The following is a 10,146-nucleotide window of genomic DNA, read 5'->3' on the forward strand; positions in this document are numbered from 1 at the left end:
CTGGGGGAGCACAGTCTGCTTTGAAGGTAACTGGCCCTGTTGAAGACATAATGGAACTGCTCCATTTAAATGTTTTTGTACAGCCACAGCCAAGTGTGAAGAATGAGACTCCAGTGTACCCAGAACTTCTAAAAGTAACCAGTCCTATGAATAAGGTTCACTGTTTATAGCTCCTACTTCTCCCCTTCCAATTCAGGGTGATAACCCCAGCACCTGTGCAGGAGTTCAGTTCACTGAAATATATGCAGAAATATACATCTAAGCTTAGAAAAAAATTATGGAAAATGTGCAGAGTATAATCAAGGGTTAAATGTTTTCTTACTGGGTTAAGTAGTGAGTGATCACTGTTGCAAGGATGTAGTGCTTGAATGGGTGTCCAAAATCACAGTACTTTTTCTGTGTGTAGTAACAGGAGGGAGCATTTTTGAAACATCTAGGAAAATGCCCCTACTTCCTTTTTCTAGCAGACTTAAGTGCTAGGGCCTAACACGTTTGGTAAGTTTTTTGTTCATGTTAGGGCTCTAGCTTTATTTCCATTAAAAAGCAAAAGAACCACTGCTTTTAAAGCAGCCTCCTCTTGTGCAACTTCTCTAAAATAAGTAGGAAACATTTTTAAGAAAACTTAAAAGCTTCCAGTCATTAATGCAGTGAAACACAAGCATCGAGCTAGCTTCCGCTAGTATAAACAACTGAAAAAGTGACTGCTTGTGAACAGAATCTACCCTCTTTTCCACAACTGCAGGACTATTAATAGCCTTGAAGTACTCTAAACAAGAACATTTCAGATTAAGGCAAAGTGAGAACTCTATGCCCTCTAGCACTGTTTCACAAGACACAGTTATCCAGCCTCTGCTGTCTAGGTTTTGTTTTAATTTAGAACAAAATAATTTGATGTGTGAGCTTTTTTCCAATCTGGAAAGATGTATATGCAACACCGAATCATCCCAGCTATCAAAGCTTCCTTGTAAGATTTTTGTCCTTGTGAAAGTTACTTAACGTGAGTTTCTCATCTTTAAGTTCTGCCAGAATGGGGCACTGCAGTACAAGTTGGCCAGAAACCTCAGTTTTACTATCCAGTAAGGTACCATAACAAACCACTACCCATTTCTTAGATTTTATAGAAACAGCCTGTTCTTTGCCACTAACAACTAATGACAAATTTCAGGCACAGTGGCAAACCATGAGAGAACAACTTTATTTTTTCACAATCTGAATAACATCCTCATCTTCAAGAGTATGGTCTTTACCAACTTTCTGAGGATTGTGTTTAACAGATGAACCCCAGACCAGTGCACTGAAAGGAGAAGAAAAATAATTTTTAAAAGGCTTAGAAATACAATATGCAAACAGCAGAACAGCTATTTTTGTCACAAAGCTAATACAGAAAGCAATGCTTAAGAGCTATTTTTATTCTCCCACAAGTACCTGGATGAGTGGTCTGTGTGAACCAGAGTACAAGCAGATCAAAACAAAGTATGAAGTCATCCAAAGTACTGGTGCATACAGGACAACGGCCTGTAATGCTGCAGCTAGCACTACTTTCAAACACAAAGAAAAGCATTTTCCCAATAGAGGAAATGTATCCAGGACAAACTGCCATAGGTAGATCTATTCCATTCAACATTAAAAAAAAAACCCAAATCCTGTTTTCCCTTCTTACAAGAGAATGAAGTAATAACCAGGAGAAAGATTAGTTACTATTCTCTATAAATTATTTTACAATAATACTTACTATTTAAAGTCCTTAATGAGATTTTTATGGATCTTCATGCAAAAATCCTCCACTGTGGTCTTGCAGTAAGGTAGTACCACAGGCGAGGTGTAGTCTGGGAGCTGCCCTTTAGGTTTGGTGTAGCTGTAATGCAGATGGAACATTCAGTCAATACCAACACCTCCTTTTCTCTTCCAACCCATCATGAAATTTCATAGGCCATTTGCACTGTCATCCCTAGGTGCCTGTGCCAAGTTCCACTACTCCAGTGATGACAGACAGTCTGTAAATTGTTTGGTGTTCTTAAGCTGCATCTGAGTACCCAATGGCTGCAGCAGGTTCTCCCTTGTAACTGCAAAGGTTTTATCACCTAGTGAGCTTTCTGTAGCTGCTTAAAAGACAATGAAACAGGAATGGAATGGGCTGATGGAAAAGAACATCTACAGCATAATGGTTCTGACGTGATTTTTTTTTTCTGTGAAAAACTCAATATATATTAGGAATAAAACTGACAAAGTCTATAGATTTTATATTGTCACATGTAGAGAGATGTAAGTTTACAAGCCTACAGTTACTGAATTATGAGTATTAATAGATTCATTCATAAATTCATCCAAAGAAATGCATCAGAAGTATGAAGTAAACCTAAAATAATTTATAGTAAAAATATCTGAAATGCTACATGAAGAACTAAATTCAGTTCTGTTAAGAGGGCTGAATGCAGGGCAGGCTAAAAAAAGAACCACCTCTGAAATACACCACTTTGCACAAAGTTTGGTTTGAATTCCACATTTTTGCCATTTTTTTAGGATGTACTTTGGACTTGGTTTCACAAGGCCCTCATTTAATTCCCCTACAAGTTCAAAACAGCACTTGTGACTATTAAGAAACTCTGTTCGTCACACAACAGACAAGAGGAGCACAATTCACAATTTACAAGTAAACATTTATCAGTATGTTTAAGATATCAACATTTGAAAGCTAAGAGTTCTCAGCTAGTAGAAAACCATTATAAAAAAATCATCATTCATCCATTCCTGAAACATTCTTCAGTCTCAGCCTTATGCTTAACTCCACAGAAGGCAGCAACTGGGACTCACATTCGAACTAGCTTCAAGTAGTCCCAAATTTTCTCCAGCAGATCATCGAAGTTCCAGCGATGATGAGCAGATATTGGTACACAGTGGGGTACTTTGTAAATAATATCTAGTTCCTCAATGGAAATTTGGTCAATTTTGTTTAGGACATAAATGCATGGGATGTAAACCCTGCAAAGAGAAGGAAATACCATTACAGCAGCCTAGCAGCTGTACACTAATACCTTCATTGGAAAGAAAAAAAAATCACACTTTCAAAAGGATATCCCTATGTTGATACCACATTGCTAGCTTAGCTTCTGTGGGAAGCAAAGCTGAGAGACACTTCTTTGTCATATAAACTGCAGGTATGTCAAAGCCAGGGTCCCAACAGTACCTGTTCCCTTCAACAACGTCAATTAGGTCATCAGCAGTGGCGTCGCTGCGCAGTGTGACATCAGCATTGTGAATTTTATACTCTGCTAAGATGCTCTTCACTGTTTCAGTATCCAGCTCACTCTGAGGACACTGTACGTAGACACAGTATTAAGGAATGGAAGAGTTTACAGTCAAATCATGTCATATCACCTGGAAATCACTGCATGGTAAGTTACTGGACTTGATTATTTTACGCAGTTAGCCTCAGGAGAGGGAAAACATTTAAATCTTAACAGCTTTCTTTACACTAATGCCACACTGATGGCTGCAATCAGACATTTCAGGTGTTTCCTGTCAATCTGGGACCAGTTGCAAAGCAAACCCACATATCTACTAGTTCAGTGCCCAGACAACTACATGTTAAATACTTAGATCCCAGAGCAGAGTTCTGGTTTTTGGTAACTCTGGCTACTTTTACACTTTTAAAGATTCAGTGGTAAATGGGAAATGAGGAGTAGTCCAGGTCAAAAGGCCGGGAACTCCGAGCAATCTTCTCCAGAAGAACGCTTTAACAAGAGGCAGTTTTTGCACACTCTCCTTTAGGCCTTGGAACTTCTAACTGTTGGAAAGCGACCAAGCCTCTGATTTGAGGGCAAGGAGGTGGGTCAGGGCTCCCACGACAGGTATGGATAGCATCCCAGAAAAGTAGCTGACTACAGCACAGTACAGCAAGCAGTTCAGCTTCTAAAGTCGCAGCACAGGAATGGTCCCAGGCATGCCATTAACTGCAAATGCCTCTTTCTTCAAGCAGTATTTTTTTTATTTTGGTTAAAGAAAACTTCCAACTTACTGTGGCTGTAAGATTAATGCCTCCTTTATCCTTTTTTTTAAAGCCAATATTGGGGGGCTTGCTATTCAGACGAATTCCAAATCCCTCCAGTTCATTCTCTATGATTTTTTTGTGACCGAGTGGTTTCAGCACATCCAGAACAATCAGAATAAGATTACAGGTTCGAGCAACTAAGAATCAGAAAAAGAAAGTAATCTCTCAAAAAAGTATGCTCCCACAATTTGAGTCAAAACAACACAAAATATGGCTCAGTGGACCGATGACAATATTCAAACCCTGAAGGCCAGCACATTGCTTATTTTTAAATTTCAGCACAAGACTGGAATTTGTAGTGCTGGCCAAGCATCACTGATAGACAGATCCTTACATGTTCTAAAAATCACAGAGGCTGTAAAAATCCTCCTTCCTCTCTACATTCAGACCCCAGACTGATGAGAATAAGCTAGGCAAAGAAATGAAGACAGCAGCCTTGTTTACTATGGGACCACATCTGACTTCAAACTTGGTAATATACTTCCATTGCAGTGTCAATGCAGAGCACGAACTCAGCAAATGCATAAAGCCAAAACTGAAAACAGAACAAAATGAAAACAGCTACTGCTTCACAGCAGGCAGCTCAATTCCAGCATACAATTCAGCTTTTTATAGAGAGCAGAAACAGTGATTCAACCATTCATTCTCATAAGCTGTACTACAGCTGTGAACCAGTGATAGGATGCTGCCTCCAGCTCTAATATACTCACCTGCAATGACTTGCCGTCCTCGGCCTTTACCATCCTTGGCACCTTCAATAATTCCTGGGAGATCAAGTAGCTATTTGTTCAGAGGAAAGAAGGTAACTCATGAGAAAAGTATTTTTCTTCATGGAGAAAACAACATATCCTACTTTTACCTTTTTCTTAAACCACTGACTCTACCGCAAATCTGAATAAAATATGGCAAAACTGTTTCCGTTTTGATTCATATATTGTACTACCCCATGTGCCCTATTGGTACAGTGGAACAGATCATCTCAAAGAGAATATGAGAACTATTACTGGAACTTCTTCCCAGAGCAAAGTGAAAGGCAGGGTAAAACCAGTACCTCATGGAAACATTTCCACTATATTCTCAAGCACTTATACATGTCATTTCTAACCTACTAACGTCATGCTACACCATTCAGCCGTAACACCACTGCATCTATATATACCAATTTATCCTCAACAAACCAAAAAGGATCGCACCTGTATCTTTGCTCCTTTGTATCTAATGACTCCAGGCACGGTGGTTAGTGTAGTGAATTCATACGCTGCCACTTCAGAGTATACACCAGCAAGATTACTTAGAAGAGTAGATTTCCCCACTGACGGAAAACCCACAAAGCCAATTCTGGCATCACCTGTCTTTGCAACATCAAAACCTGAAAATAAGGAGCAAAAATATTCACTTGAAGATGGACATTTTCTATCTTTTAAGGTTCTGGACAACAGTCCTGCTATTGCTTTTAATACTTCCCGATTGAAAGCCAGGTAAGCTTCCCTACAAGAAGGATGAAAGTATGAAACAGGGAGTTCACAACCTACATTGTCTTGCACCCCTTTGTCTGTACAACACACCAAGGTGTTTACCTGTCACTGCAGTGTGAGCTACAAGGCTTCCCAGTGGGCAATACTTGAGTACAGATAGAGCATTCTCTTTAAGCACTGCAGCTTAGAAAATTCACACCTTTATATATAAAAACAGGTGGCTGCTGCACGATGCTTCTTGTAGAACTCCTAAGAGTTCTGGAAATACAAGGTTTTATTAGCCAAAATGCAGAAGCTCCTTCATTTATGGTTCAGGACAGGCTCCACCCCAAAGCCCTGGGACAGGCCGCACACCACGGCTAAGGTCGTGCACCGAGGAGGACGAGAGGAGACGAGGACGAGAGGAGAGAAGGAGGTTGCTCCGATTTATTCAGCAGACAGTCTGACACAATTTAAGCGGAGAAGGGCCACCCCTGTCAGATCGATCTCCCTCACACACCCCGCACGCCGGCCGTGAGGAGCGGCCGCTTCTGCGGAGGCGGCCGACGCCTTCCCGCGGAACAACGCACCTTCCCCGGGGCCGCCGCCGCCGCCGCCCTTAGGGGTGATGAGCTCCCGGCGCAGCTTGGCCAAGCGGGCCTTCAGCAGCCCCAGGTGGTGAGCCGTGGCCTTGTTCTTCTGCGTCCGCGCCATCTGCAAGAGCACGGAACCGAGGACTCACCACCGGGAGAGGCTCTGCCGGGCCGCACCGTCCCCTCACGGGAAGGCACCGCGGCTGCCCCGCCTGGCGCTTCGTGCCTCGCCCGGTCCCAGCCAGGGACGAGGCCGACGCGTTACCTCAGCCTCGATCTCCGCGATCTTCGCCAGCGTGCCGCTCATCTTGTCGGCTGGAAGCCCCAGAGCCCACCGCGGAACCAGCCCCGTCCTCAGGCCCGGCCGGCCCGGCAGCGCGCAGGCGCACGGCGGCCGCTCGCGGGAGCGAGACCAGCGCTCGCGAGAAGTGGCGGGAGCGCGCCTCAGCGGCGGGCGGGAAAGCGGCGGGCAGCTCGCGCGCTGACCGGGCAGGGGCCGCCGCAGCGCCCCCTGCGCGGCCGCCTCACAGCAGCGGGCTGCGGCGCCGGGGGCGAGGGGGAGAAAAGCGAGGGGAAGAGCATGAAAGCGAGGGAAGAGGGGGGCAAGGCAGAGCGCGAAAGCGTGAGGGCGTGCGAGCAGGGAAGCGTGAGCGAGCGAGGCAGAGGCAGCTGTGGGGAGTGGGCATGGGCTGGCTGCGCTCGGTGGCAGGTGGCATGGTAGCAGGCTGGGGGGTGCGGGGAGGGAAACGGGTCGTGTGAGGCTGAGGTACTGGTCTGTGAGAGAGGCTGCAGGGCTGGGAGCGAGCGTGACAGCCGGCGAGGCTGAGGTTCTGGGTGTCTGAGAGAAACCGTGTGTGAGGTGCGGCGGGGGGAGGAGAGGCAGGTGTGTGAGCAGGCCTGCGCACGGAGCCATGGGCGCTGGCGTCCCTGAGGGGAGCTGGCCTGTGCCTTTCCCTCTGGTGAAACTGGACCTGGCGCTTCGACCTTCGCGGAGACCTGCTTCTGTCTGCCCTGGTCTTCCTTATAGTCCTTGCAGTACTGCTCACCGCCAGGTGTGTAGATGTGCGTGTGGATCCCAGAGCCCTGCTGAACTGGTTAGAGCTGCTAAGCTGCCCGTAGGAGAGCCTTCTTTAGCCGATGCTTTATAAAACCAGGACTTCCATACCGAAGCTTTCTCACGGCTCCTTTCAGCTGAGCCTAGGCCATGCCACTTTGCCTTCAGGGGTATCTGTAACCATCCCTTGAATGCAAGCTAATTAAATAAAGGAGTTTTTTTTAATGATGCCCTTCAAACTTTTAAGAACCGAGTACCTCCAGCTTTAGACAGTATCACAAGAAGCCGAATAGCTGGATTTAGAAAAAAACCTTTTTTTTTACATAAGGAAATCTATTTTATTTAAGTTTTTTTTTATATTAGAGTCTCCAAGTTTATTTCCCTATCATATTGTGTCTGAATTTGAATCATTTATAGACACCTTTTTGTCCGTATTCAGTAACATTTCCCAGAAGGCCCTTCTGTCTCAATTTATTACAAAGTCTGTTTTTATATGATGTCTAAATGTAAAATTTAACATGTTTTGTTTTAAAAATGTACTTTCCTGGGCCCAAACTGGTTATAATGACACTTCAAAACCACCTGCCATGTCTTCAGACAGTATTCTGAGTGTCATACAATTGACAAAATTTAACTGACCTTATAACAATTCCGGTAATAGAATTGTTACAGATCCTTAAGTCTTTCTCAATTTACAGTTAAGAGAGAGGGAGTGCGCACTACTGCAATGGAAATCACACTGCTATTTGCTATCTCTTTCTGCCTCTGCTATATCCTGCTTGTCTTATCTTAATCAAGAAAGCAGCCTTTAATGTCATAAACTTTATGATAGGAACTGTGAATATAAGCTTACCAAAATCGAATCTCAAATAAAATGGGATTACTATTCCTGGTAATATTAGCTCATCTAAGCTGGGGTAAATATAAATGCACCTACCACTGCATATTTGTTCATGGTGTTCTAATTACGCCTTGTGAACAATATTTGTTTTCAACATAGGATGTAGCGGATTTGGTCATGGTGTAATTTTACTCCTACTTACTTCAGGTGGAATGGGACTTGTTTATGCCTCAGCTGAATTTGGCCATACAATCAGTCTGTGTTTGTGGTCCGTATCAGTAACAGGAGAAAAATCTGCGAAAAACGCAGATTCTGAATGCTCAAATCAGGGTTTAAGGCCACCTCTATTTTTGCAGTAGATGATGGTTAACTTCAGAACTTGTTCTTACAAACTCACTCCAAATCCCATGTATTGAGTCTAAGTAAAAATTATTTTTCCAAGTGTGGGATGAATGAACAAAGAGGTCAATTAAATACATGGTTTGAAAATGTAGTTAGTGGGTGTTTTTTTGTTTTCTTTGTTTAGCTATTCATAGTTTTCTTAATGCACAACTGCTCAGTATATGCTCTTAAATCCCTTTTTTTTTTTTCCCCAGAAAGTTACTCAAGCAAAGATCCCACAGGGAATTTAAGCACCTAAAAATTTCTCTCAGTGTTGAGTATTGTGCTTAATTACCTGAAAGGAATAAGAGTTTAATTAATAAAAGTAATTTGTCTGATTTTTTTTTTCTAGCCAAATTAACACTTTCTAATTGGTTAGAATATTTAAAGTACTTCATATTACTTTATAGCAGCACCCTCTTTTAAGCTTCAGAAAGGCTTGTTCAATAGACATTGCTTCCGGGTTATGAATAGAGTCTAATTATTTTTATTTACTGTGATGACAGTTGTGAATTTTTCAACATAAAGATGCTTTATGTATTGTGGTACTTGGATAACAGCGTGGTTATGACCATGGGAAGTTAGGTGTGAGAACTGGGAAAGTGACTGAAAGGTGTATCATTGGGAATTGATAAATGATGTCCTCTGGGAACAGCAGTCAAAACTGGAAAACGGAGTGCAAATGATAAAAAGTTTATTAAAATAATAAAAAAGGCAGGCAGAGAAAGGAAAAATCAAGGTAAATTTTCATAGAAAATTGGATATAATGTCAGAAGAGGAAAAAGTCTCCAGTGGAACCTGAAAGAAAATGAAAGGAGATGCAAAAGACTGAGATCTACTCAAAAGGTTAATTGAGCTTTATAGTGGGCACTGATGAAAGATGGAGTATGTGAATTGCTGTTTTTTTAATTAAAATGTATATGTATGTTTTTTAAATTGAGATAATTCCATTTAAGAAGTCTAGATAAACTGCAAGATTCAAGGGTATATTTCCAAAGGTTGTAACCTACACAACATTTGCAGAGTCAATCTCTCAGGCACCCAACTGCATACTATGTCAGGCAACACAGAATAAAGATTCAGATATGGAGGGGAAAAAACTAATTATCAAGTACTCATATGGATTACAAACTGATAAACTGAAAGTATGTAACATAAGCACTTTCCTAATATTTTTAGTAAGGAAAGCAACATGCCATAGGGTGTTTAGAAAATGCAGGAAAGCTGCATCTGAAATAAAGACGGTTTGATCAAACAATTAAGAAGCATGACACAGTATGGAATCAGTGATTGGAAAAAACAGGAATGTTTGTTTCATCAAGCTACAATGACAGGAATGTGACTGAAATGGCACATACCTCATTAGCAAGATCTGAATGATGGAGTGCTGTAGCAAAAATGAGTTTCAGAAATCCATATTCTACACACTGGTCTTGCTGACTCATTGATTTTGAACAAGTCATTTCCTTTACTTGTGCCTCAGTTTTATTTTTGCACAACAGGAATGTGCAGTTGCCGCAGAATGATTGAAACTTTCATGTTTCGGTAGCACTGCCCTGTGAGTATGATAACTGTAGATCACTTCAGTAGGAGAGCTGAGTAGTTAATGCATTTAGTGTGTTTTCTGTCAAACTACTGATTTTAAACAAGCTGCTTCATTATGGGCTAAATTCTGAAAATCTTTCTGAAACAGCTATTATTTTAGGTTGAGTGAGAGTTTTACTTATGTGAGATGCAAACTAAGTATGTTGAGAATAGGATAACCATGTAAAATT

The 10,146-nt window shown here is 42.1% G+C and overlaps 1 protein-coding gene across 1 annotated transcript; it reads right to left on the reverse strand.

Moving 5' to 3' along the window:
• Window positions 1-1,171: 1,171 nt before the first annotated feature.
• Window positions 1,172-6,518, reverse strand: DRG1 (developmentally regulated GTP binding protein 1). The gene is made up of 9 exons (XM_055705335.1): window positions 6,361-6,518; window positions 6,093-6,216; window positions 5,242-5,417; window positions 4,759-4,828; window positions 4,016-4,185; window positions 3,185-3,315; window positions 2,812-2,979; window positions 1,733-1,855; window positions 1,172-1,294 (listed from the first exon to the last, which is right to left on the reverse strand). Exons 1-9 carry the CDS (start codon window positions 6,400-6,402, stop codon window positions 1,195-1,197), a joined length of 1,104 nt encoding a protein of 367 aa, XP_055561310.1. The 5' UTR covers window positions 6,403-6,518; the 3' UTR covers window positions 1,172-1,194.
• Between the last annotated feature and the right edge of the window lie 3,628 nt (window positions 6,519-10,146).

This window comes from Falco cherrug, chromosome 1, assembly GCF_023634085.1.
Source record: "Falco cherrug isolate bFalChe1 chromosome 1, bFalChe1.pri, whole genome shotgun sequence".
Lineage (NCBI taxonomy): Eukaryota > Metazoa > Chordata > Aves > Falconiformes > Falconidae > Falco > Falco cherrug.

Excerpts from the sequence above, each read along its gene's own strand:
- DRG1 (XM_055705335.1), bottom strand. The coding sequence starts at position 6,402 with ATGAGCGGCACGCTGGCGAAGATCGCGGAGATCGAGGCTGAG. Across the intron at positions 4,829-5,241 it reads ACAAAGGAGCAAAGATACAG|CTACTTGATCTCCCAGGAAT; the intron begins GTGCGATCCTTT and ends CTGAACAAATAG. Across the intron at positions 1,856-2,811 it reads TACTTGAAGCTAGTTCGAAT|CTACACCAAACCTAAAGGGC; the intron begins GTGAGTCCCAGT and ends TCTGCATTACAG.